The 27,882-nt window shown below is 60.0% G+C and overlaps 1 protein-coding gene across 1 annotated transcript; it reads right to left on the minus strand.

Annotated features, from left to right (window-relative positions):
- Positions 1-1,084: 1,084 nt before the first annotated feature.
- On the minus strand, positions 1,085-22,276 carry CRB2 (crumbs cell polarity complex component 2; the record flags this gene model as incomplete). Its single annotated transcript, XM_082622525.1, has 13 exons — positions 1,085-1,389; positions 3,211-3,328; positions 3,967-4,083; positions 4,922-5,705; positions 6,493-6,658; positions 7,233-7,741; positions 7,831-8,703; positions 11,653-11,766; positions 11,941-12,126; positions 12,623-12,762; positions 12,891-13,086; positions 15,461-15,784; positions 22,183-22,276. 13 exons carry the CDS (start codon positions 22,274-22,276, stop codon positions 1,165-1,167), a joined length of 3,846 nt encoding a protein of 1,281 aa, XP_082478651.1. The 3' UTR covers positions 1,085-1,164.
- Positions 22,277-27,882: the final 5,606 nt, after the last annotated feature.

Genomic DNA, 27,882 nt, shown 5'->3' on the forward strand with positions numbered 1-27,882 from the left:
CTCCTCGAATCCTCCCAGCGGCCATTAGAGAGGTGACTGGTCTGCAGGTGAAAGAGCGGACTCGCCAGGCAGCCTGGAGAGGAGAGCGCTGATGCCGGAGGGGCTGGAGAACCACGAGGTGGGCAGGGAGGGTTGCTCCTCTGTCATCGCCCTCTGGCCTCCTTGCTACCCCTCAGGGAGGCCCCTTCCCCGCCCTCTCCCTCTCCCTTCCCGACACCTTGGGATGACCCAGGCAGCCCTCACAGCAGACTGGACTTTAACGAATTCCAGAGCTCCTTCCCCACTGTTGCCCCCGCCGATCCTCACAGCAGCCCTGTGAGGTAGGCAAGGGCTGCTTTCCCCACTCTGTAAGTGACAGGCCTGCAGGAGGAAGGCTGCAGTGGCCCAGACACCTCCCCCCCCAACCCCCGCTCCTGCAGGTCTGCCCCTCAGTCTGCATCCCAGCGGGTGCCTGGCTGCCGCAGAGGGCAGAGACACCTGCCTCAGGGAGCATTTGTCTGGGGAGCCAGGAGCTCACACATTAACCTCTGGCTCATGCCCCCCACCCCACTGACTTCCAGCTGCCTCCAGGGCCCGGGCAGCCTCCGGAGGTGGGAGAAGCTGCTGGAGCTGGGGCTTTGGTCCTTGGGCAAGCCCTGGCCTGGCCTCCAGGAGAACTCGTGGCCCTGGGCTGCCCCTGCCCCGGGGCTGAGAAGGTGGTCTCCACTGCCCAGCTGCACTCACTACACAGTCAGGTGCACAAACAGCAAAGACGTGGACATGCCCGTGAGCCCCATCCGTAACACTCACACTGGTATCTGCAGATCAACAGGCCCAGGTACAAACACACATGTGCGCGCACACACTCACACACACTCCTGAACACATCGTGTGCACCCACAGGTGCTCCTCTCGGCACAGCCGTGTGCCTGCCAAGGTAAGACCGGGCGGTTGGATGGAGAATGTCCACAACCTCGCCAGGCCTCTCTCTGCTTCCCTGAGTGCACCCCTTCCCCTCAGTCCAGGACAGGGCAAGGGCTCCCAGCAAAGGGGACACTTCCCCAGCCGGTATCCTGGGCCCTGCAGCAGCTCCCCGAGGCCCGGAAGGCTCCCGAAAGTGGCCTCCTTCGGTCTCCAGGTAGAAGCTGAGGACCTCACAGGTGCTGGAGCCACAGCCAGGTGGGCCTAGATGAGTCTCTCCTCAGGTGGCACCTTGAGGACGCTGTCCATCTCCAGCCGGGCTCCGGCCACCTCCTGCTGGCTCGGGCTGTAGGTGCCCTCTGACTGGCGGCGCTTTCTGGCCGCCAGGATCCCTGAGAGGAGCCCCAAGAGGAGGAGGAGGAGGCAGGCGCAGGCCGCAGGCACTGCCACCTCCAGCAGCGGGAACGGCAGCGGCAGCGATAGGCCCTTCTGGAAGAGATGCAATAACACGCCTAAGACCATGGAGGCGGGGAGACCCAGTTCCTTCAGAGGAGAGGAAAAAGCATCGCTGGGCGGAGGCGTCCCTGGGAGGTAGTGAGAGACCTGGCCCCAGAGGTATGCAAGCAAGTGCCTGGGAGCTACCTATTAGAGGCACCGCAAGGGGATTCCTGTACAACAAAGGGGTTCTGGCTAGGAGGAGAGAAAACATTTATTGAATGCCTACTAGGAGCTCAGCACCGTGTGTGGGATTTCATGTAAACCCTACAGTGATCTGAGGAAGTGCGAGCGAGGACACCCCCTTCTTCCGTGAGGACAGGAATCTTTGGCTTCTCTTGTTTACCCGTGTATCCCAAAGCGCACAGCAGAGCCTGCTCAGTAGGCACTCGATAAATATTAGAGGAGAAAACAGAGGCTCTGCCCAGATCCCCCCAGACACATGACTAGTGGGGGTCAAGCCGGGACTGGCACTGCCCTCTGTCCGCCCCCAACGCCACGCCCATGCCCAGCTCACACCACCATTCTTCAGTCTCGAATTCCAGCCGAAGGTCCTTCCTTCAACTGGCCAAGGTGGGCCTCAGTGCCCAGCCCTGCCACCCTGCCTCTCTCAATAAACACCCAATCTGAAGTGATGGGACTTGATCCCTCCCGAACCCAAAGGGCAGTCTGGGTTTTCAAGTGTCTGTGGAGACCATGCTCAACCCCCAAGTGGGAGGCATCTCAGGCAGTAGCAGGAGAGGCTCGCCAGCCAGGGGGCCCGTGCAGGGCATGAGCTGCAGCAGGCTGACCTGGCTGCTGGCGAGTTCAGAATCCACCAGGGCGGGCCCGCTGCCCCCATCAAAGATTCTACAGACAGACCTGGAGTTCTGAAGCTCCAGAATCACTGACTTGCAGGGGGCAGAGGCCCAGGGCCTCAGATTCACCGGCCCTCCCTCTGTCCCATGAGACTTCTCAGCCCACTGTGACCTGGGCCCCAAGTCTCAGCCCCCAGCCCTGAAGAAGGTGCCCAAGGCTGTAGAGAAAAATTCATCCCAGCCCTGAATGTGGGCCCTCCCCAGGCTCTGGCCCTGGGCACTTCAGGAGGAGCTGTAAAGCCATTTCCTCCCTAGGAGGAGGGGGGCGGGGGGGGGATGCCAGAGGCTGTAAAGTTCAACTTGAAAGGAAACATTCCCCAGAAGCAGAGAGATTTGGGGTTTATGACCCAGGCCGCCAGAAGCCTGTGGAGATCAAGGCTCCTCCCCAGGCTTCGTCCCTCGCTGCTGCTCCCACTCTGGGCTCACTTCCCGCTGGGCCTGCAGAGTCTGTTCTGCCCCTTAGTGGGGAGGGGGCCAGAGGGAGGTTCAAGCTCAAGCTTCCTGCTGGCCCCCATCTATTTGGACCCCTCCTCAGCTGAGCTTCCCTGGGGTCAGGGGCTGCCTTCACGGCAGCCAAGCCTTCCCAAGCCTTCTCTGGCTCAGAATCCCAGGCTCCCCACATCTTCCTACTCTAGAATCCTGGCTCAGAAACCACCAGAGATTACAGGCTCTCGTATTCACCAACGTAAATCCCAGAATTCCAAGATCCTGTGGGCCCTGAATCCTGGCCCAGATCAGACTTGGCAAAGCCCAGCTGTTTCCCTGCAGCCCCCAGAGGGATGCTGGGGGCCCTCCTGTGCGGGTGTGTGGAAGCGGCCTGAGTCTCCTTTCCCTGCTCCCCACCACCCAGTGACAGGCCTGGCCCAGGAACAGCTCCACAGGTGCTGTATTCGCTCCCCCGTGACATCATCTCACCAAAGTCCAAAACAGGGCACCCACCCCCTCGGGCATCACTCACCACCACTTCGCAGAACTGGCCTGAGAAGCCTGCACTGCAGATACATTCATATACCCCACCAGCTGTCCGGCAGGTGCCACCATTCAAGCAGGGGTTGGCTTCACAGGGGATCTGACACCTGGGAGGCAGGGACATGGGTGGGGCTGAGAAAGCTGCTCCCTCCCAGGCTGCCTCTTGTTCCCCCAGCTCCTTTACTTCCTCAACCCCTCCCCCACCCCCTGCACACACTGGCATCAATGCTCATTCATCCACTGTCCCCAGCGCTGCCTCTCCCTGGCTGGGCCCTGCCAGGTGACTGAAGCTGAATGTGATCTCCATCAGCTACCACGCCCCTTCACCCCAGCATTCACGACAGAATGACTGTCACTCCACCAGAAGCACAGGGGGAGCCTGTGTACAGACACCTGCCCAGGGGTGCTGACTGTCTGGAGTGGGCCAAGAACCTGCATTTTTACAGTCTCCCCAGGTGGAGGAGTGGGAGGTGGGCTGAGCACAGAGCTCTAAGAAACACCACCAGGCAACTACTTCCCAGCAGGTGTCTGCATAACACAGGATGGTCTTGGAAGCCCCAGAGGGAAAGAATTCAAGCAAGAGAGGTGTACTGTCTGGCACTGTGACGACAGTGAGGGCTGAGAAGGTGAGCAAGGATCCGTACCCCACTCCACCTGCCCTGGCTGGAGGGGATCCAGAGGCCCGCCCTGCCCAACTCTCCACACTCACCAGCCCACCTCCCAGGCCCCTGGACCCCAGACCCACCTCTGGCCAGCAAAGCTCTCCTGGCAGCTGCAGTTGGCACCCTGGGGCCCACCCTCACACGGGCCACCACTGAGGCAGGTGACATTCAGGCTGCACTCCTCTGGCAGGACAGGCAACCTGAGGAGAAAGCACAGAGGCTGGCCTAGGGACAGGACACCTAGGACCTGGCCCACCCCCACGCCCGTGGGTCACTGAGGTGACCAGAGCCTCTGCATTGTCATTCAAGGAATTCAGAGCCACCTCCTGGAGACCCTGCCGTCAGTCATGGAAGCCGTTTCTAGGGTGGAAGGGGTGGGACATAGGGCTGCCACTCTGCGGCTCCAGCCCTACCCCCACCAAGGCGTACAACATCGGGCTGAACCCTTCGAGGCTGAGTCCTCCGAGGAGCTGATGAAATGTAAGTAGTCTCCCGGGGCAAGAGCTGCCTCCTAGACACAGAGCTTGGGCCTGACATTCTTTGCGTAGAGAGGGGGATTCAGGCCTCTGCCAGATACTACTCCGTAAGCTTGGCTCCAAAAGGAGTGGGGAGTCATAGCCAGACTGAATAAGGGAAGCGGCCAAGACTCGGACCATCTCTGCCTGCCCCTGTCCCACGGGACTGACGAAGGAGGGCATCCGTGGTGGGCAGCTCGGCAGGAGAGCCTCTAGGTTTTCTTCCGACACTAGCTCGGGGTTCCCCCACCCCGACTCCCAGGCGACAGCGTTGTTTAGCTCAAATTCAAATTTACCCGGGTGTCCCGTATTTTTTCTGGCAACTCTAGGGAGCTGTTGTTCCCAAGTTACAGATAACAGCGCGGTGGCTCAGAGAAGGGACGTGGCTGGCCCACGGAACCAGCGCATCCGCACCCGGGCTTCCGGACTAATCTGCCCCACCCCCCGCCCCCGGGGTCCCCACCCCTGCCCCGTAACCGCCGGACCCCTCGGACCCAGGCCGCCCCCGGCTGGCCGTGCGCACCGGCAGCGCGGGCCCGCGAAGCCAGGCGGGCAGCGGCACTCGAAGCGGCCGTCTGGGCGCGCGTGGCAGCGGCCGCGGGCACAGGGCGCTGAGCGACACGGGTCGGCGCGGGCCTCGCAGCGCGGACCCTCCCAGCCCAGGCCGCAGGCGCAGGCGAAGGCGTCGAAGAGGTCGCGGCAGACGCCGCCGTTCAGGCAGGGCGAGGGGACACACACGGGCGCACCGAGGCAGCCGAGGCGCGGAACCGGCGCGCCGGGCCAGGCCGAGAAGGGCTCCCGGGAGCCGGGGGCCGCGTCGGGCCGCGGGCCTGCAAGGGGCAGCGGGAGGCCGCCGAGCGCCACGCGGCCCAGGCAGCCCGTGAAGTTCTCGGCCAGCAGGACGCGCGCGCCGCCCGGGCCGCGCAGAAAGTCCAGGTCGCCGGCCAGGCCCCGCAGCGCCACGGGCGTCGCCGCGCCGTCCAGCCACATCAGCCACCGCGACGCGGAGGCCGCGGGGCGTTCCATGGCCAGGCGCACGCGGTGCCAGGCGCCGTCAGCCACGCGCGGCCCGGGCGCTGGCAGCACCGCGCCGGGCAGGCCGGGGCCACTGCGCACGCCGGCCGCCAGCGAGCCGTTGCGCACGGCCAGCCAGACGGTGTCGGGGGTGTCCGCGGCGCGCAACAGCCCGGCCTCGGGGTCCCGCGTGCGGAAGGCCAGAGAGAGGCCGCTGAGCGCGCGCCCGGATGACGCGTTGTGCCCGCTGAATTCCGCCGGGGGTCCCTCGCGGAACGTGGCCTCAGCCACACCTGCAGGGAGAGAGAGCGTCGGAGGAAGGTCTATCGGTACCCAGCCCAGCCCAGGCACACTTGGGTGATGCGGGGACCAGTCTGCCGACCCCGCTCCCCACACCCCCGCGGTCTGGGGGCGGGGGCACGCCCACCCACCTATCATCTAATCCCAGGAACTGTCCCCCCCCCCCCCGCCACCTCATAACTCTCTACCTACAAAGAACCAGCTCCGGGCTGGGGAGACCTACCCTACTGAGCCCACCCTGCCCTCCAGGTCACAGACCAGGCAACAATAACACCTTGGAAAATCTGCCTGCTTCTCTCCTTAGTGAAGTGGCCCTGTGTCATCACTGTGGCTCACTCTTCATTGCAATCATTTTAATATTATAACACAGTCATCTTTTAAAACTGCTGATCATGGCCTTCTGCTGGTCCTCCCATGGCTCCCCATTGCCCTTGGCAAGAAGTCCCAAGCTGCCTGGCCTAGCATTCAAGGACCCTAGCAACGCTGATACCTCTACTTGTGTTTTAGTTCTTATAAACCTCATGCCTTTGCACATGCTTTGCCCCCTTCCTGAAATGTCCTTCCCTGTGCCCGGTCAGAGTCTTATTTGCCCTTGAAAACCTAGCAAGTGCTCTCTTCCTCCAAAAAGCCTGTCCTTCTGGATGCAGTGGCCCAACCACACTGGGCTGGGGCTGTTGGCATCCTGGTCCACTGTCTCTGAGTCCTGAAAGCAGGGGTGGGATCAAACCCAGCTTAGGTGTCCAGCACCCAGCATGTGGGCTTTCCAGGGCAGGCACTCACAGACAAAGCCATCAGGGACCTCCTCACAGGTGGCAGGCGGGAGACAGGGCTGGCCAGGACACCACAGCTGCTGGGCACATGTGGGCCCAGTGAAGTTAGCAGGGCAGGTGCAGTGGAAGTCATTCCAGGAGACAAGGCAAGTCCCACCATTGAGACAGGGCTGAGGCTGCAGGAGAATCAGGGCAGGGACTGGCTCAGGCCTGGGGCTAGCATCTCCCCACCATAACCATCCTTGCAGTGCTTCTTCATTGAGCACCTAGTACAGATACATTACCTCCTCACAAACAAATAGAAAAGTAACTAGCGTTCCCATTTTACAGATGAGGAAACTGAGGCTCAGAGAGGAGAAACCACTTGCTGAGTCACCTAGCCAGTAAATAGAGGAGCCAGAGTTCACACCCAGGCTGTTCCAATCCTAGAGCTGGTGCTTTGTTCATGAACCTGGGTGTCCCTGTGCCCCAAGCAACTCCCACAGAAAGGTTTGGGCAGCCCTCTGCCTGGGTCAGGGTGTCTGTCTCAGATTAGGACTGCGAGGAGAGGTATAGGGACTACCAGAGGGCCAGAGCAGCTGGCCAGAGAGGAGATGAAAGTGAACCCTGCTCTGTGTCTCTCCAGCACTGGGACCTTGGGCGGGCACTCCACCTCCTGGTGCCGACCTGACCAGTAGAAGGACATGCTAACCCCCAGCGAAGCAGGGTGGACCCCGGAAAAAGGACCCACCCTTTCCCCGTGGCACTCACACTGCACGTGTCCTCGGAGACACAGCCCATGGTGAGGTTCCAGGACTGCCTGCTGCCCGGCATACTGGGCAGGCTGGAGTTCTCCAGCAGCGGTGGAAAGAAGGGGAGGTGGAGGCTGTTGAGTCGCAGGTCCTGAATGCAGCCTCGGAAGGGCCCACCCCAGGGCTGGGCGTCCGCAGGGAGGAGCCTCCCGCCCACGTGCACCTGCTGCCCCAAGCCCTGCAGCTGATCAGGCCCAAAGCTGAGCGTCACCAGGTGGCGGAGCCCATCATCCCAGCGCCCGGGAAGCACCAGGGCAGGACTGCCCAGCACCTCAGCCCAGATCTGGCCCTCGCGCAGGAACACTGTCAGGCCAGCTACTGAATCGTTGGCAAGTTGGAGCAGAAGGCCAGCACGTTCCCGCGTGCGGAGGAGGAAGGACATGGTGAGGTTGGGGCCTGGCGGCTGGTCGAGCAGGAAGGAGGCAGAGCTCAGGGTGCCCCCCAAGCCAAAGGTGGCAGCAGGAACCTCTGCAGGGGGAGAGGGTGCCGGGCGTGAGGCCTGTGGGCTGGGGGCAGGCACAGCCCCTGCCCTGGGGCCCACCTGGCTCGTTCCTCACCATCAGCACATGTGGGACCGCTATAGGGCCGGGGGCAGTCACAACGGAAGTGAGTCCACAGGTCCACGCAGACCCCTGCGTGGGCACAAGGCGGAGGGTGACACTGCTCCTGGCGCCCGCAGCCCAGGACGACGTTCTCGCTGAGATCCTCAGGCAGCAGGAGGTGCCTGTCCACATGCACGTCCTGGAGGCAGCCCGTAAAGGCCACGCCACCCAGCTGCGTGGAGCAGAACCCAGCAGGCGTCGGGGCCGGGGAAGCCGTAGGAGGCGGGGCCACAGGACTGGAGGCCACACAGAGGTGGGCAGGGCAGCCCTCGTGCCAGAGCCGCATCTCCAGGACCCCAAGGCGGAGCATCACCTCCACTCGGTGCCAGTGGCCATCATTTAGGGGCAGGTCCAGCAGCCTCAGGATGCACACATTGTTGCCGTGGCTCCAGAATGTGGCCTGAAGCGTGGCCTCCACCAGTGCCAGCTCCAAGCTGCCCTGAGTATCAGAGCGAGTGGCCAAGGCACCAGCAGGTATCGTAGTACGAAACCTCAGTGCCAGACTCAGGGAGCCACCAGCTGGCACCGAAGCCCGCACAGGGTTCCCAGCCACAACGGAGAAGGTGGTATTCTGGCCACAGAAAGGTCCTTGGGTACCAGGTGGGCAGCGGCAAGCATAACTGTGGACCCCTGACTGGAAGGTGGGGATGCAGGTGGCAGCCAGTGGACAAGTGTGGCCTTGGCAGCCAGTGAGCTGCACAGAACAGTCACGTCCACCCCAGGCCTCTGGGCACCAACAGACGTAGCCCGCCACAGTGTCTTCGCAGGTCCCGCCATGGAGGCAGGGCTCCGACAGGCATTCGTCCACATCTTCCTGACATGTCAGGCCTTCAGGAGAGACCAGGGCAAGGCTCAGCACCCAAGGCCAGAACCACAGTCTTGACCCAGAGTGTAGCTGCCTCTTGGGATGGGGACCTCAGCATCTATCAACCAAACCCATTCCCAATTTCCAAAGGGTTTCTCAAGGTCCCCTGAAGTCCCCAGAGGCTGGAATCCAAGGTACTCCTTCCTTTACCATATCTTGTGAGTCGATTCAATCCCCTAAATACTCTCCAATGCCCCCTTTCCTCCCACCTCGCCTCCCCTGCCTCACCAGCTCTCTAGGCCATAGTCTAGTGTCCTCTAGTTCACCAGCCTCCATCATCCATCTCTACAAGTAGCCAGAGATCTCTTTCTAAAAGCATCACCTGGTCAGGTTCCTCTGCTACTTAAGGTCCAATCACTCACCCTGGCATTCGAGATTGCTCGTGGCCTGGGTCCTACCAGGAGTTCATATCTCAACCCTGCTCCCTGCAAACCCTGAGCTGCCTGTTCCTCCAAACATTTCCTGGGAAGTCCTGCCTCGGGGGCTTTGCTCATATTGCTCTCTCTGGAATGCCTCGTTCTCCCTAACCCTGCCTTTCAAACTCCGACTCATCCAGCAAAGCCCAAATTCAAATGGCCAGTACCCTAGGAGGCTTTCTCTGACTCCCAACTCCTTGCCCACTCCCAGGCACAGCTCCCCAGAACCCAGTATTGAAAATATCTGTTTACTCAGCTGAGATCTCCTCCAGGGGCCTGGATATGTCATTGGTACCCAGCAAAGGACTTGGTATGGCCTTTGTGGACAGAGAGATGAAATGGAGGGAGTGGGGATGGATGGATGCATCTGTGGCACTCGAGTAGCCCCTGGTTCTAACACCCCCCACCCCTGTCCCTCTACCCTAGGGCCCTGGCACTGGCTGTGAGGTCACCCTCCCCTCCAGGGGCTCCCATGCCAGGTGCTCTGGCCCCAGCGTGGGTCAAGAGGCTACAGCCCGACCCCTGCTCAGCCAGAGCCTCCACAAGACCACTGAGGCCAGCCCTGCCCACGTAACCCAGCCAGGGGAACCCAAGCCCAGAGAAGCCGCCAGGATTTGAATCCTGGCCCCAGTCAGCCTACAAACACCACCGCCTCCTTCTGGGGACGGCCAGTCCCACCTCCCCCTGCCCAAGGCCCCAGCCCTGCATACCTGCCAGGAGCCACAACACCCACAGGAAGGTCCGCAGAGCCCGCAGCCCCATTGCCTTTCCCCACAGACAGGCTGAGAGTGGTGGGCAGGCACCGAGGCTGGAGAGCAGAGCTCCCCGCCTGGCCAGCGCCTCCTTCAGAGCTGGCCCAGGAATGCCAGGCACTGGCCTCCCCCACACCCAGCACAACCCCAGGGGAGGATGGGGGCGGACCAGCCCCACAGCCGGGGCTCCCCCTCCAGGTCCTTGACCTCAGAGGTCTGACCTCCCTGCCACCCATCAGCTGAGCTCAGCCTGGGGAGGAGCTGGGCTCCTGCTAACCTGGGGGGATGACGTGCCCTCTCTAAAGCCTCTATGGCTTCATCTGTAAGATGGGGATTTAGAACCCTACCTCGTGGGGCTTTGGTGAGGAGGAAAACAATGCAGAGAATACTCTTCAGACGCAGGGCATGCTGCAGTGGGCCCAGTGTGTGCCAGGCACCCACGAGGCCACTGTTTCTGGGGCACTGTGCCTGGGAGTGGGCAAGGACTCAAGGAACCTCAGCCCATGGGGGCAGGAGATGGGTTTTCCGGGTGCCCAGAGGTTTTGGCCACCCAGAAATGGGATGCTGAGCCCCCAGCACCTTTGGGGGGTGAGAGTGGAAGGGACGGTGGTGATCACCACCTCCTTCCCCCAGGCAGGGGAGCCTGTGCCCAGGAGCGGTGCCAGGGAGAGGAGGCAGCTTGTCGGAGCAGGAATGCGGGCGGGTGTGGGGGAAGCGTCACAGGCATTCCAGAGGGGGCAGGGACACTCCGTGCTGTGTGAGGAGGTCCTCGGGTTCATCGGTATCCACAGGGAAGAGTGTCTGTGTGTCTCCGCATCCTCTGTACCCAAGTCAGGGAGAGGCTTTCTGCAGGCCCAGCTCCTGTCCAGCACGCCCCAGCTCTCCAAAGGTCAAGCTCATCCTTCTCCAGACACTGCCTGCAGCTTTCCGTAACAGCCCCCGCCGTCCACCACACTCCCCCCATAATCCACCACACACACACACACACACCCACCACACCCCTCCCTCCACCACACCCCTCCCTCCACCACACACCCCCCCACCACACCCCCCCACCCCCCCACCACACTCCCTCCACCTCCACCACACACACCCCCACCTCACACACACCCCCACCTCACACACACCCCCACCGTTTTTACCTCCTCTGTCCTGGCCGAACTGCCCTGTCCTCCCTGCAGTCCCCTCGGCCTCTGCTCAGCCCTTTGATGTCAGGTGTCTAGGGCTCTCTCTGCCCAACACTCCACACTTTCTCCTGGATAACCTTGGCTGCCTGAGACTCCAGCTGCAGGACCCCCAGTCTCAGGCCCCTCTCCTGGGCCACAGACCCCAGATCACCAGCCCCCACCCAGGCTCCTCCCTGTAGGTGCTCCACAGACACTCAGACTCAGTATGGACAAGGCTGAACTCACCATCCTCTACCCAATGTCACCCAGGGCAGAAACTCGGCCGGCATCCCTGCCACCTCCCACTCACACCTGGAAAAACCCTCAGGGCCTGTAGCGTGCCCCTCATACATATTTCTCAACCTCCACTCCAGAATGTTTTCCCCTCACTCCCACCTCCAAAGCCCAGGTCCCAGCTCAGCCCTCTTACCTGTCACCTGGCCACCACACCCACCTCCTCCCTAATGTCCTTGACCCCATCAATCCAGCCTCCAAACATCAGCCAGAAGGAACCTTCTTGCCCCAGGTCCACCGACTCTGACCTTGCCCTGCCCCAGTGCCCACCGCACCCCAGGCACCTGTGTAGCCATCTGAACAGTGGCACTGGAAGCCATTGGGCAGGTCCTGGCAGAGGCCTCCACTGAGGCATGGCCGTGAGGCACACTCGTCCACGTCCACACCGCAGTCGTCCCCTGCAAGAAGCCCAGCTGTGGTTCCCACAGCTCCCTCGGAGCCAGACTGGGACTGGAAAGGGCCCGTTTTATAGCTAGGGAGACTGAGGCCAGAGAGAGGTGCTTGAACCCAGCTTCGGCATCCCTCCCGCGCATCTGGACACTACAGACCTGCTTCCCTGGAAGGGGGCTCACCCTCAAAGCCCGGAGGGCAGCGGCACAGGAAGCCAGCGGCATGGCGGAAGCTGAAGGCACCTGGGAAGGCGGCCTGGATGCCCCCATAGAGGGCTGGGTCGGAGCGCTGCAGGCACTGACCCCCGTGCTGACAGGGGCCCACCGCACATTCATCCTCATCCACCTCGCACCGCTCGCCGCTGTAGCCTGGGGACACACACAGGTGGGCGTCAGGTCACAGGGGGTCACCAAGCAGCACCCCTCCACTGCTGCCAGGCCAGCCCAGGGCCAGGCGGGGACAACAGCTCAGAATATGATCACGGATATTCCGAGGGAGGGACACACTGAGGGGGTAGGAATGACCAGTGCAGCCTTCACCAGCATCAGCATCATGTGGCTATGATTACTAGCATTACTGAGCAGTCTGCACGTGCGGGGCCCTGTACCAAGGCCTGATGGGCGCTACGCCTTTTTACTCTCCTCGGAACAGCCCAGGAGCAGGTGCTGTGATTAGCCCTGTTTAGCAGATCAGGAAACTGAGGCTCAGAGGAGTTGCAGGCACAGGCACACACTGGGCTTAGTCCACTCAGGTTGTGTGCGCACCGCCAGGTTGTCCCAGGGCAGTCCTCCTCAGCCTGCGCCCCCGCCCCGCTAGGCGTGCGAGCGCGCACGCGCACACGCTCTCGCGCACGCGCACACACACCTGGCCAGCAGAGGCAGCGGAAGCTCCCGAGGCCCTCGAGGCAGGACGCGTTGTGCGCGCAGGGCGCCGACGCGCACTCCAGCACCTCCTGCTCGCAGCGCGCGCCCTCGTAGCCCGTGTCCGCGCAGTCGCACCGGAACCTGCAGGGGGGCGCGCGACCGGAGCTGAGCACGCGCCCGAACCTCCAGCTCCCCGTCTCCATCGCGGCCCCCGCCCCGCCGCCCACCGCGCAGCCTCACCGCTTGAGGGCACCCGGCCGCCCGCTCACCCGTTGACCAGGTCGTGGCATACGCCCCCGTGCACGCACGGCTGGCTCTGGCACTCGTCCAGGTCCAGCTGGCAGCTGGCACCCCCGAAGCCCGGCGCGCACACGCAGCGGTAGGAGCCCAAGCCATCCAGGCATGAGCCCCCGTGCAGGCAGGGCGCCGAAGCACACTCGTCCACCTCCGCCTCGCAGGTCACGCCTGGACAGGGACCGAGAGAGACAAAGAGATGGCCGCCCAGAGGGAGAGCGAATGAGGCCGAGCCAGGCTGACCCGAAACGTGCTCCAGACTGACCAGAAGCGGAGCGTCAGGATCCAAAGAGAGAATCCGCTGTTCCATTCATCCAGAGCAGGTGTTTCTTGCGCCAGCAATAACAGTGGGGTTGAAACAACACAGACATCCCTGCCCCCTTGAGCTCATACCAGTCTAGCCCAGGAGACGGGGATTAGGTCAATATTACGTAAATGAGGGCTGATTTTTACTTTTGATAAGCTCAACAGTGGGTACGTGCTAGATCCTGTGACAGCAAGAGGCAGGGTCTTAGCCTGGGGAATTGAGAGTCAGGGAAGGCTTCTTGGAAGAAGAGACTTGAAGGATTGAGGGGGCATTCGCTAGACTAGGATAGGGGGCTGTGTGAGCAGTTGGATTCCAGAGAGACTGTAGGTCTCTCAGAGAGACTATTGGAGAAGACCTGCTTGGGGCAGGGGCATGATGCCCTAGGGCAGGGGCATGTGGAGGGTCGGGGAGCAAAGGGGAGAGTGAAGGAGGTGGGGCAGGAGTGGGGAGTGTCAGGCCTTGGGGGCCAAGTAACACAATCCGAGCTTATCCTAAAAGTTTTAAGCGGCTGATATATAGTCCTCTCTACATTTCGCTCTGCTGGCTTTTCGTGGAGGGTGTAAGGAGGGACCCCAGCAAGGAGGGGCATACCCGGTGGGAGATGCTGGACCAAGGTAGCCAACTCCTTCAGGCTTTCCCTGCACTGTCTTGCTTTTACAACTGGAAGTCCTGTGTCTTGGGGACCCTCTCAGTCCTGGATAAAACCAAGGCAGTTGGGAGGCTCTCAGGGGAGGGGCTGTGGAGATGAAGGGAGATGGAGGATCTCAGGGTTTGGAAATGTACTGCCTGAGCTCATCGTGGAGCCCGTTTGTCATTGTACACTCCAGTGGCCCTGCCTCTGCCCCCTAAGTGGGATTGGTCGTGGGGGGCTGGGGACCCAGCTGGCTCCAGCTGGAACCTTCCCCCCTTCCTGGCTCAGTGAGCACAAAACAGGGGCCCTCCTTCCTGTGACCCAGCCCCACTCCCACCCTCTGTGCCAGGGGGAGCCAGGCCCAGGCTGCCTGGAATCCCAACCTCCCCCGCCTGGCTGGGAAGGGAAGGAGGAGGAAATGAATCACAGCGGACGCTGCCCCCACTCACATCCACAACTCACCCAGAAAGCATTACCCAAAGTGTCTGAGCACCGCACATCTGGGCACGCACACACCTGCTGGCACCCACACACAGACTTTCCCACAAACGCATTCAGGGATCCCAGACACCCGTGGATACTGGCAGACACAGAGGCCTTTACATGACCTACTCACGCATCCACAACTAATCTATCCAGACACCTGAACTCTCAAATGATGAGAAAGGTACATGGAACCCGTTTCCAAAGTTCATTTTCATCTGTGTGCTGAGATCCATCTCTCCACTGTATGCCCCCTCTCCCAGAGCCCAGCCCCCAAGTGTACCTCTTACTCTGAGGTGACCTCAAACTGCCCTCTGCCCTCAGAGAGAGTCATCTGAATTCAGGGTTGAATAGAACCTGGAGCGTCCACACTGCAGGCTCCCAGCTGCCCTAGACCTAGCCTCGCTCCCAGACCTGTCCCTAGCTGCGCCCTCCTTCCTGACTTCCAGGCAGTTGCTCCAGGATGCTCTCGCCTTGGAGGGTGGATGGGACTGGGACAGGGCCATACTCTGGAGGAGGGAACCGTCCCCCTCAAGACAGCAGAGATCCCTAGGGGTACATCTACGTTACAGTTTGAGCAAGACCACCAGTGTCTCTATGCAGGAACTCTGGGGGCTCCCGCCCCCAGGGGAGACGGTCCACGTGACGACCTGAACCATACCCGGGTGTCGTGCTCTGGAACCCTCAGACGAGCCACCAGAGGATGCCTGTGCTACAGCCTGACGGGCCTGCAGTGAGTCGATGTTACAAGTACTGTCTAGATGTGTCCTGGTGAAAGCCAAGCCAGGCATATCTGCACTCTAGTCCCAGAGATGCCTGAGGGGTGTCTCCGCTACCAGCACTGCCTGAGCCCTACAAGGGACTGAAATAACATTTGTCCAGTGTCTGTAGTGTGCCAGGCACCGTGCCAGCACTCAGTCATCGCACTCTCATCCAGAGCTGCCAGGTTAGCCCGAGAAGCATTAACTCCGCAGCATGACCAAGAGAGGGTACACCCTAGAGCTGCCAGGATGCCTGGGGGGTGTCTCTCTGCTAAGGTCAAAGCTGAATTCGTCATTTGACAACTCTGAGTCGCTGATGGGGTGGACATTACACACACCTCCGGGAACAGCTGGGGCCATTACCTGCGTAGCCGAGGGGGCAATGGCACTCGTAGCGATCGGCCAGGTTGTGGCAGGTGGCCCCGTGGTGGCAGGGCCGGGACGCACACTCATCGATGTCCAGCTCACAGCGTGGGCCCTGGAATCCGGGCACGCAGTAGCAGCGGAAGCCACTGGGGTCTGGAGCCTGGGGCACACACAGAGCGCCGTGGTGGCATGGCTGACTGGCACAGCCCCGGGGCTCCAGGGGTCCACAGGTATAGCCACCATTCTCTGTAGCCTGGCACTCGGTCCCTGGAGCACATGGGTCTGAGGCACAGGCACCTGGGGGGTCCAAAGGCGCCATTCCTGTAGAGAGAGGAAACTGGCTGGGCAGGGTGGACATCGGCTACCAGGACACTCCCCTCCCCACACCCAGGCCCATCCCCAGATCCCAGAGTCAGAGAGCAGCAGGGCTCCCTCAGTACTCGGGAGGATGGAGGGAGCGCCAGGGGGTCTACACACCAGGTCCCAGCAGGTTGCACGCATCTGCACCCAGAACTGGGAATGGTTTCAGGGGTGCCTCCATAGCAGGGAAATAGGACCCGGGATGCCTGGCTCCCCAGGCAGGATTAGTGAGCAGATGCCCACTCACCCTGTGAGCTTTTCGCTCCACGGTGTCAGTGCATCCCCGCAGTGCCCCTCGGAAGCAGGCCCTGTCAGGCCCATTTTACAAGAGAGCGGATCCAGGCTCCAGGGTGAAAGTGAGGGCTCTTGCCTGAGGTCACACAGCAAGTTAGTGCTGGCTTAGCCCTCAGGGTCTGTCCGTGTGCTCCAGCCCCACCTGGGGAGGGGATCCCCGGCCTGCTCCCTCCCGGGAGGGTGTCTCCTCCCACTGCCCACCCACTCCACTGCTCCTGCTGGGGGTCTGGTAACTCCATCCCTGCGTGAAACTGGAGATGGAGGACTTCAAAGGCCCCTCTCCCCCCTCCACCCCTCCTCCCCTCCTGGCTCTGCTGGCCTGGGAACTTCTCAGAGGATCCCTGGCCCTCACTGTATCCACCGCCATCAGCAAGTGCGAGTGGCCAGACTGGCCGAGGTCACAGGGTTCAGGGCAGGTATTGAGATGAGCTGACTGAACTCCTGGCTCCAGCCACTGCGACATCTCCTCAAGGCAGAGCTCCCTCACTTAGAGGGTCATCTCCTGATCTGTAGCCCGCCACCCCCCACCCTTCCTTGCTAAGAGCCTGTCAGTGTCATGCTGGTGTAAGAACTTTTGAAGCTTTGAAGTCAAACAGCCCTGGGTTCAAATCCCCACTCCGCCAATAAGCTATGAGACCTTGGGCAAGTCATTTCTACTACTGAGCCTTCGTTCCCCAATCTGAAGAGGGTTGATAATAGTACGTGCCTCGTAGGATATGGAAGGATTGAGAGCCTCAGGGACGGCAGTCAAGTGCCCACTCGGGGTAGGAACTCAGTAAGTGATGGAGGAACGGGAACCGCCCGCGAGAAGGAGGCACGAAGGAGGCACCTCGGACAGACCTGGGGCTCCAGGAGGCGCCCATCCCCCACCCAGGTTGTCATCCAGACACTAACCAGGCCCCGGAACAGCTTCGGGCCCTGTGCCTCCCCTCCCCCACCCAGCGAAGACCCCCAGATAAGGCTCGACAGCCTCTCAGGCGTCATCCACATTCCACCAGGCAGGGCTGTCCACCAGCCAGCCCCCACCCTTGCCAGCCAGGGCCAAGCAGGATGGGGGACAGGGAGACAGAGGTACCGACTGACCAATGGACCCAGGGAGAGAACCCAGCTGTCAGCCCCACAGCCCAGCTTCCAAAGCACCTGGTACAGCTCAACATGGGCTTGCTCTCCAAGATCCTCACCAAGAGTGGGTAGGGGCAAGCACCCACCCAGGGCCAGGTGTGTGGCAAGGGGACAGGGGGTCTGAAACACTGTCAGGCCAAGATGACCTTCTAGGGCTCTGGGCTCCACAGACCCTCTCTGCCCACAGCTCCGCTCCCCCAAGCCTGGTCTCATCAGTGAGGGCAGGGGCCATCTGGGCCTCTCTGAGGGGCTTATGGGCAGCTTGTCTTTCTTCTTCCCACCCTGAGCCATGGTGGCGGATCAGTATAGAGCCTGGTCCACCAGGGCTAAATAGTTTGATGGGGGTGGGAAGATGGTGTGATTGGGACGGGGAGATGCTCTGATGGGGGTGAGTGGATCAGGCTTCCTTGGGAAAGGACACAGCTTTGGGCATCAGACCCGGCTTGTATCTGGGGTGTGAACAGTGCCCGCCTTGTGAGTGTTGTGAGGGGCCACTGAGGGAACGTGAGTGAAGCCCTGGCACCAGCGAGCCTTCAGGGAGGGCTCTGGCCATTACAGTCAGGGTCCCTGGACCCAGCACACTCAGGAGGAGCAGCACAGTGGTCATAGCTCCCACTTGAAGGGCCCTGGCTGTTGGGTCCTATGCCAACAGGCCCTTCATTTAATCCCGGCAAGCGCCACCCCTCATCTGTGTGACCCAAGGGACCCCACCCCAGTCTGGAGCTTTGCCCCTGATTCAGAGCAGGCTGAGGAGGCAGCACCTGTGGGGACAGGGGAAGGTGCTTCATCACTGTGGGAGCAGGTGGCCCATGACCCTGTATGACGGAGCCCCAGGAGGCCAAGCCCAGCCCCACTGGAGGAAGGAGTTCCTGCAGGCAGAGAGGGAGGGAGCTGTCTGCCCTAGGAGGCCTGCAGTGGTGCCAGAAGCCTGCATGTGAGGCACAGCCATCTCTCTTGTGTAATCTGTGTCTTTACAGTTACCTTAGTGGGTGGATAGTGCTATCATTCATTTTTTACAGTTGAGGAAAGTGAGGCTCAGAGATAAGCGACTTCACAGTTCCCTAGGAGGGGCTGGAATCCAAACCCAGGTCTCACTGCTCCAGAGCCTCCGCTCTGGGGGTTCCAGAATCACCCCAGGGCCTATATAAAGAATACGGATTCCTGGGCCCCACTCCAGACCCAGAGATGCAGAACACTTGGGCCTGGGGCCCAAGAATCTGCATTGCAACATGCTCCCTGGGGAGGGGACTCCTTTGCACGTTGAGGCCTGGGAACAAGCACTGACCTTGGGCTCTCTGCTTCCAGGGAGCGAGCCCAGGAGGCCTGGCTAGCCCAGGGCTGAGGGGAGGAGAGGTGAGGATGGCGGGATGGAGAAGGGGCCTTCCCAGCCTGGCTGGAGGGGCGTGGCCTGTTGCCAGGGTGACGAGGGGCCTATGCTTATCTTTACAAATCCCTCCTGACCTCTCAGGCTGCCTGGGACGACCTGGCGGGGGGAAGGATTAACGGACACCCGCCCCTCCCCTTGGACCTGCTGCCCTGCCCTGGGAAGGCCCTGAACCCACCTCCGGGAAGAGGATTTTCTTCATGGAAAGGACAGGATTATAATAACAGGAACCATTTCGTGAGTGCACGTGTAGCTGTGCTACACATCTTGCGTCTATTATTACATTACTGTGTTTGATTCAAACTGGAAAAGGTGGGTGCCAGTAAGAAAACTGTTTCTCTAACTCAGGTTGATAAACTTGCCCAGGATCATTCCTCAAAAAACTAAGAAGCAGATCATTTCCAGACTTCTATGAAGTCCACATCTCCCAATGCATGTGAAATTCCCACTTTGCAAACTCTAAATTGCCGCCCATGTATTGTCATTTTAGAGCATTCTAGCCCAGCCTCCCCCAGGCACTGAAAGAGTCTCGGAAGGCTTGCCTGAGAGTGAAGGTTCCAATATCAGCCTGGGCAGAGCAGGCAGTCTTCCCTGCCTATCCAGAATCCAGCTGCTAGCAATTGCACGGTGCTTCCGGCTTCACTCCGTGCCTAGTTACTCCTACTTTATTTGCACTTGTAACAGGCCTAATGAGAACTGCCAACGACTGATGAGAAGTGTTTGCTGAGGGTGGGTTTTGTAAAGCTTCTCATCTTGACAAGGCAAAAAAGAGAATATATCTGAGAAGCCACCCAAGATCCCATAAGATGTGCTTCTGGCATAGGGAAAAAACTGCCCATCTAATAGCACGAGGCCCCAAGGGTAGGACTGAATAACACTGCAGCGCAGCGGAGACAGAGCCGTCGGGAAAGGGCTAAATGCCTCTAATAAGGCAGCAGAGTTTGGAATAGTCTTTTACAAAAATGTTTATCACCTGAGGTTAAAAGACATAATTTTGGTAATCCCCACAATAGCTGTCGCGGATCCACTGCCTACCCTTTGCCTGCCGTTGGCAAATTCCAATGTTTCCAGACCATGGTCTCAGAGGGCTGGGGCCATGGAGGCACTTGCTGGAATGGGGGTGAGACCGGGCAGATGGGTTCCCAGGCCTGCCACCCCAGCAGGCCACTTTTAACTATTAGTGGCTTCCGGCTCCTTTCTAAAATTTCCTTTGAAACGGGATTCCATGCCAAACCTAAGTTGGAGAACTGCTGCATTTTCTTATCGGATTCTTGTAGCAGCCCTCAGAGTGGGCTGGTTTGCCCCCCTTAGACAGAAGCACAGAGAGGAGATGTGACTTTACATAGACTAGTCCCATAGGCGCCTGTGAAATCCTGGCCCTGCCACACACAAGCTGTGACTCTGGGTAAGTTACTGACCCTCTCTGGGCCTCGCTTTCCTCCTCTGTAAGCTGGGGGTATCAGAGTCGACTTCATAGGGCTGTTGTGAGAATTAAATTCAATCATGTTAGTCCTGCAGCAGCACGTACAGGCTGATGGTATTATTTATTCACTTGCCAACAGATCTTTACTTGGGGCAAACACTGACTATCCAACAAATCCTGACGTTAGAGCATTTGTGTGTGGCTCCCTGCTCCCTGCCTCGGTCCTGCAAGCCCCCACCCAGCTCTGGCTGGAAGAGGGGCCGGACTTGGGGGCTGGACTTGCTGCCCCTTTGTCAGCTGGGCTCCCTGGTGTGCAGGCAGCCGGGAAGGATGTGAGAGCCCCGATGTGCCCCATTGTGCTCCAAGATGCTTGGCGCTCTCCTAGCAACCAGCCCGCCTTTGTGGCAGAGTAGGCCCAGGAGGGAGGGCCCCGCTCAGGGCCTGGCAAGGGTGGGCAGCAGAGCCAGGGGCCCAGGGCATCCAGAACCCCCATCCCCTCTGGAATGGAAATTACTTTTCAAGTGACATCATCCCCGGCCCGTCTCCTCCTGGCAGTCAGGCCTTGGGTCCTGGCATCCAGAAATGTTCATGCCCATAGCACCGCACCCCAGCTTTCGGCGATCCCCAGGGAGGGGGCCCCCTGTGCCAAAATTGCAGGGGGAAAGGCTGGTCCTGGGAATCCCAGCAGGGCTGCATGCAGGTGAGTGTGTATATCAGCGTCCACTCCCTTCGGTAGCATCCATCTACTTAGTGTTCACTTTGCCACAAGGTTCATGTGAAGGTACATCTGAGTGTGAGTGCACACCTGTGTGCATGTGTCACGTACAGGTGGGTGTGTGTGCTCGAGTGCATGTGTGGCGGGTCTACACGTGCCTCTGTGTGCCCTTGTACATGCCACACCACTGTGCTGGTGTGGGGGCAGTGCACGTGTGTGTGTGCAGGTGCATTTGTGCGATCTGTGCGTGCACGTGCCTGTGTGTGTGCACTGTACGGTAGGGGACAGGCCAGGATTTCATGCCCCTTGTGCAGAGAGCAGGCCCCCAGCTCCTCTTCGATTTGCCTCAGGGGCCCAGCTTGTAAGCCCCCATCCTTCTCTGAACCTCAGTTTCCTCCCTTGCAAAACAGGGGCCTCATCCTCCGCAAGGGCCCTGTGGAGAGGAGAGGAGAGGAGACGAAGGTTTTGTGAGCCGGGCCCTGCGAGAGGCTGAGGAAGGCCCCAGGGAGGGGCCTGAGAGGGTTGGACCCACATCCTGGGACTGTGAGGAGGTGGGGGCTCCCCCGCTGCAGCGGAGCCCAGGCCGCCCTCCTGCACAGGACTTCCCAGGCCTGGCCCTGTAGCTATAGTGACCAAGACAAAGCATCCCCAGACCCCCCAGGAGGAATTCCAGGCCGGCGCACACGTGAATCCACTTGGACAAAAGCAAAAGCCTCTTGGTGAACGGGGTCTGGCTTCACGAAGCCCTTTCAGCTTGATCTGGGAACTCGGGGGAGCGGGGAGGGGGCAGCGGTGGACACATGTGTTCCCAGATGCCCAGCCACTCCCCAGGGACGCCAGAGCACCCTCAGCCCCGCAGTGCAAGCAGGGCGATCACCAAACGGAGGGGATGCAGGCAGAAGCCCTGGGTCTCCTTCCCTCTTCTCCACCCCGATCCACTGGGCTGGGGTCTGCTGCCCCCACCCCACGTCCCCGTGTCGAGAGCAAGGATACAGTTCAACCCACTCAGTAACTTGCACCCCGCAACTCGCGCTGGGATATAGCCCACCACACGCACAGAGCCTCAGACATAACCCCTGGCTCGCGCGGGACAGCTGCCCCGCCTCACAGCTTAGACGCGCCCACAGCCCATAACCTGTGCACAACTCACATGAGAGCCCCCAGACTCGGGCCTCACAGGCCAGAACAGCCCAGCCCAACACCCCTCCAAGACACACGGCCCACCCCTTACCCGGACCCCGGCCGGTGGCGATCCCCCCACGAAGTCCCCCGTGACCACGCGAGCTCCAGTGGCCCCCAGCTGCACACCCCCCTGCACCCTGCAGTCGGGCCCGGCACCCACACGGACGCCCCACGGCCGGGGGTGCTGCTTTGTGGACAGACCCAGCCCTGGGTCCCCCAAGGCTCGGCCCCCAACTCACCGGCCGGGAGGGCGAGGGCAGAGCCCCCGAGCAGCAGCAGCAGGAGAGGGGCCGGGGGCCTGGGGTCCCGGGTCCCAGGCCGGGCCAGCGCCATGGCAGCGCTTTGCTCGGCGGCTGTGGGAACGGGCGGCCTGGCTGGCTCCACACCCCCGTCTCCCTCCAACCAGCACTAATGCCGTGGACAGAGGCCCGGCCCCTCCCGCCTGCCCCTCCCCCTCCCTCCCCCTCCCCTCCCCCTCCCCCGCCCTCGCAGGCGGGTCCACCTTGAGTAGGGCCTAGAGGAGGGGTCTGACCCAGCCCGCTCCCCGAGCCCAGGGCTCCAGACTCCAGATGAGGCCTCGGGGGCCCCCATGGGTCTGACCTTGTCTAAGGGCCCACCCTTCTCCCCCTCCAGACGTCCCCCCCCTTTTCCTCCCACCTCTCAGGTCCTGCTGCCGCAGCCTCCTCAGAGACATTTCTGTTCTGGGGGCTGTTCTTCTCACCAGATGATACCAGCTACTCCCAAGTCCTCCGTGATCCCACCCTGCCCACCCCCATCTTCTCTTAGCCCAGGCCTCCCTCCCCGGCCCAGCCCGAGCTCCCCTCCCACCTCCTCTCTGCTGGAAGCCCCAGCCCCTCCCACTCAGCTTGTTCCTCCCAGCCTGCTCCCTCCCAGGGCTGCCCACCTGAGAAGGCATCCCGCCTCCCCCCAACACCCCTCCAGCACCCCCTGCAGCTGACGCCTCCCTCCCCACTCCCCACGTTCAATCCACCACGAGCTCCTGGCCGCTCCCCACCTCCATGTCCCTCGGTCCCACCCCACCTCTTCACTCCCATGGGCCCCACACTGCCACACACAGCCCCTCTCACCTCCGCCCTCAGGATGAGGCCCCCGGCTCCCCCGACCCTCACCATCCCTTCAGCCGCCAAACTGAGTCTTTTCTATTTCTCCCCTTTGGCCTAGATCTTCGCCTTTGCTGTTTACAACTCCAAAAACCTCCTAACAATCCAAGGCAGCCCATTCTACAGAACTGGCAGCTCTAACTAAGCAGCAAGCTTTCCCTCTACACGGGCTGGGAAGTCCTTCTTGTTGTCTAACCTTACAGTCTCCTGCTGCTCTTGATGTTTGCTTGCTCCAGGCTGGAGAGGGGAATGTTGTTTGGGTGGAGAGGAGGAGTTCTCGCGGGGACCTGGACCCAGGAATCTAGGTCATCTCAAAGGCACTACAACATCAAAAACCAGCCCGTTCTTCCACCGCCCTCAGCTCCAGTGAAAGGAGAATCCCCTTGCTGAAAGGACTTCCTGAAATGAGCAACTGGCCCCTGCCAACTCACCCCTGTTTGGCCCAATTCAGTGACTCAGGCCATGGACTCAGGCCACCCAGGCCCTATGCTGGGCTCTGGATGTGTCCCTGACACCTCGAGGGCACAGTCTGGAGAGACAGAACTGAGTAAATTGATGGAGCTCCAGGCTGAGCTCGAGGGATGGGCAGTGGCCCATGGAAGTTCCAGGAAGGGAAGAGTGGGCGTCACACAGGGCATAGGCAGCGGTGCTGGTTCTCCAATGCTGGGGAAGTGCTCAGAGAGGACACCAAAGGCCTGGGTGGACCCCTTGTCCACATCCCTGCTCCATCTCCACCCTCCAGTCTTGGTCCTTCTGGGGTAGGAGTTGCTCCTTGGTTTCTGGAGCTCCCCACACTCCCAAATCACCTTTAATTCCCTGCCTCTCACATATATGAGGAGCCCGTCCCCCTCCACATGGCGGCCCCTCGCCACTCTGTTGGGAAAAGCACAGTCTCATCAGCTGAATAGATCCAGGTTTGAGCCCAGCTCCACCACTGACTAGGGAGTGACCCCAGCACGTGAATCCCTTTTCTGGGCCTCACTTTCCTCATCTGTAACATGGGGGTGATAATGAATTTAAGCAGCAGTGCAAGTTCTCTTTATTCTGCTTCTCAGAGATCCAGGCAGCCCCAAGCGGAGAACAGGAGGACCACGAGGCTCCCACAGCCCCCTGGGTCTCTGGATACACAGGCACAAACACCCACGTTTTTACAATGAGCTCCGAGGTCAGAAGGGCGCCTGAGCTCTCCTTCCAAGCCCCGCCCCCTGCCCCCTGCCCGGGTCCTGCAGCCGCCACGCGCCACCTTGTGGCCAGAACTGGGAGTGTCCTGCGAGGTCTGTGGGGCACCCAGGCGAGCGACGAGGACGCTGAGGGAGGGATGCGGGAACTAAACTGCATCCGAAGAAGGAAACGAGTGAGCGGGAAGGAGGGCCCTGGAGTCAGGTGGGCGGCAGGCAGGACGGAGGTTAGACAGGGCCGATCATCCTGACGCACTTCCCGGCCTGGATCTGGAGAAGAGACAGTAAGAGTGGGCCAGTCCCTCTGAGAAGATGGTCCCTCAGGAGAGTCCACTTCCCCCATCCTCCCGACCTGGGGGTGGGGCTGAGGAAGGGGAAAGGAAGCCAACATAATCTCATCTTACCTCCTCAACGACCCTGCAAGGTCAGCATTGACCCCATTTTACAGATGAGGAAACTGAGGTTGGGGGAGGTGAGATTGGCTGCTCAGGGTCCCACAACTAATCAGTGCAGGGGCGGGATTCGAACTGGCGGCTGCCCAGTGCCTCCCCTTTTCCCTCCCCAACCTCTGACTGTAGGTTGACTAACTGTGCTCCATTCAACTCAGGAATTATTTGCTGCCTGCTCCCTGGTCAAGGGCACCCAGTCCTGGGGCAGGTGCCCACCAGCCTTATGGAGATGTGACAGTAAAGTTTAGTGGTTTGCTAATGCCTGCTTTGGCAACAGGCCCCTTGATTTGAATCCTGATTCTGCCCTGTGCCCTTAGGCAAGCTTTTGTTGGTCTGTCTTTACTTTTCTGAACCTTAGCTTCCCCATCTGTAAATTGGGGTAATACCAGTATCAACCTCAGAGTTCTGTGACGAGTGGGCTGCTGCCCGCAGGGCCCAGGTGGGGGAGGGGATGGTGGGGGAGGGGACGGTGACGCGGGGCTGCTTCCCACTCAGGAGAAGCCTCCAGACTCTTCCAAGGTGACCTCTGCCCTGGATGCCCCCACCAGCGTCCTGCATCTCCCTTCTCAGGGGCTGTGTGATTCCCTCTCTGCCGGGCTGATCCCCTGGCCTTCCTCACGGCTCCCTTCCCCGGGAGAGGGAGGTAGCAGGAGCAGGGAGGGTTCCCGCTGCGCTTCCTTCCTGCACTGGGTGCACCGCTGACTACAGCTGCAGCGGAGGCCCCTCTGCTGCTTCAGCTCTCACTGCTCAGGTAATGCTGTTCTCCCTGTGGCCAGCTGCGGGGCCACCTTCAGCCCTGACCTGACCGGGTCTCTCCAAAGCCTTCCTTCCCCACTGTCATCCATTCCCTCCTTCTGGGAGCCCTCTCCCCTGGCTTCCCTCCTACCTGCCTGGCTGTTCCTTGCTCCCTTTCCCCCCAGAATGTCGGGGTGTGTCTGGGTCTGCTCCCAGCCCCCTGCCCTTCTCAAACGACCCTTCCCCGGGTGAACTTCCTGACCAACCCAGCTCTCTCACGAGCCCTCTACCTGTGGTTCTTAACCCTGTTTCAACTCCCCCTTGGTAACAAATATCTTGTATCGCTCCTTATTACCCTGAAATGAACTGACGTGCATATGCATACAATTCCCCAACAGAAAAGGATCTCAATGCCCGGACTGCAATATCAGAGCGAGCCATTGTAGGCTAGCGGTGAAGTGCACAGACACTGGTTCAAATCCTGGCTTCTCCACTTCCCAGCTGTGTGACCTTAGGTAAGTTACTTAACTTCTCTGTGCTCAGTTAGCTCCCCAGTCAAAAAGGTTTTTTGTTATCAGGATTAAACGAGTAATTATTCATGAAGCATTTAGAACAGTGCCTGGCGTATGTTACAAGCTGAATGAGTGTTGGTTAAATTTAAGATGATAGATCTTTCAAGTTGTAGATACTCTTATTGACTACATTAGAAGACATGATAAAATAACGAGAAGCTTGCACCTATTCATAGAACCCCCCTGAATGCAACAGCCCCAAATGCAGACCTATGCAGAGTGAGGTATTGGCAACTCAAATACCACAAGCACTGTTGAAATTAAGTAGGTAATTTTCCCAAATGGTGGCAACTCTGGGTAAGGTTCTGAACAAAATAAAGAGCAATCTTCCTTCAATTTACGTGGAAGTTGTATTTCTGGCAAATTTAGTGTATGTTAAAGCTCAGAGCATTGATGCAAAAGTACTCTTATTTCTCTGCAAGCCAGACCTGGGTTTGGGCTCAGACACAAGTGTTTTTCCTTCACGTGAATGTCTGGCAGGACATTCAAAAGTCAAAAGGCACGAGGAACTTCCTCCATGGTGTGGAATGTCCTGTACGTTGCAGGGCAGCCAGTATCCAGGGCCCACCCACTAAATGCCAGTGGGGCCCCCAGTCATCATGAAAACTGAATGCACCCTCACAAATTTCCCAAATAGCGCCCAGGAGGCTCCTGGGTTCTACACCAACTGCCAGAGGGACTTTTCCAAATCCCAGACTGTCGACTCCCAGTTACCCTCAGGCCAAGTCCAAATTCCTGAACCTGATGCCCAAATCCTCATCATGCAGCTGCCGGCTAACCTCCACAGATGCGGACCCATACCACCAGCATACCACCCATACCACCCTACACCCAGCTGTGCCATGTCCCCAACCCCAACTGAACACACGCACACACACACGCACACGCACACGCACACACACACACACACACACACACTCCCTGGCTGGTTTTTGGCTGACTAGTCTTTGCTCTTGGGGTCTGCTCCCTGGAAAGCCCACCCTGGTTGAATGCTGTGCTGACATCTGGCTGATCCTTTAAGACCCGGTTCTGGCATCACTTCCTCAGAGCAGCCTTGGTTACCCCCAGGCTTGGTTAGGGCCTCTTCTGTGCTCCCACAGACCCCACGGCTTTGATCGAAGCCCCTAGGACTGATTGACCGTGCCCTGTTCTAGTTGCCAGTATAGGTGTCTGTACCCTTCTGAGCAAGGGCACGTAGTAGGTGATTAAGACACAAGCAAGGTCCATTGAGCCCTTGCCCTTGGGGAGCTCACATCTAGTAGAAAGACAGACACACAGACAGGGCTGGGAGGCGGTTGCTCAGAGCCTGGTGAGAGCCCTAAGGACAGAGAGGCCAGCTGTCGGAGGGCAACTTCCCAGAGGAGGTAGGAGTTTTCCAGGTAGAGGGGAGGCAGAAGACATATCTGGCTGGAGACCCAGCGTGGGCAAAGGTCAGGTGTGGGAGAAGGCATTGTGCCATCGTACCTTCAGGACGGCAGACGGGTGAATATTGCCCGAGGTCAGATGTAGAGGGGCTGTGATCAGAGGTGAGGCTGGTGGGGCAGCAGAGGACAACTCATGAAGAGCTTGTCAGGTACCAAGGAGGCTGGGCTTTGTGCCGGGGGTACTGGGGAGCCATAGAAGGCGTTAAAGAAGGGGGGGTGACATGATCAGGTTTGCATGTGGCAGAGTGTCCTCTGGGAGGAGTGTGGCAGATGCACTGCAGGAGGGCAAGAGTAGAAATATTCCAGGGAAAGGTCACGGGGTCTGGATTAGGAGGAAAGTAGAGGACAGGGATGGGGGTGGGCATTTGAGTGGCAGAAAAAAACAGAATATGGTGTCTTCTGGGGCTGAGAAAGAGGGAGACGGCTGGAGTGTGCAGGATGCCTCGGGGAGAGGGATCCA

The sequence above is a fragment of the Mesoplodon mirus genome (assembly GCF_964341445.2).
Source record: "Mesoplodon mirus genome assembly, chromosome: 1".
NCBI lineage: Eukaryota > Metazoa > Chordata > Mammalia > Artiodactyla > Ziphiidae > Mesoplodon > Mesoplodon mirus.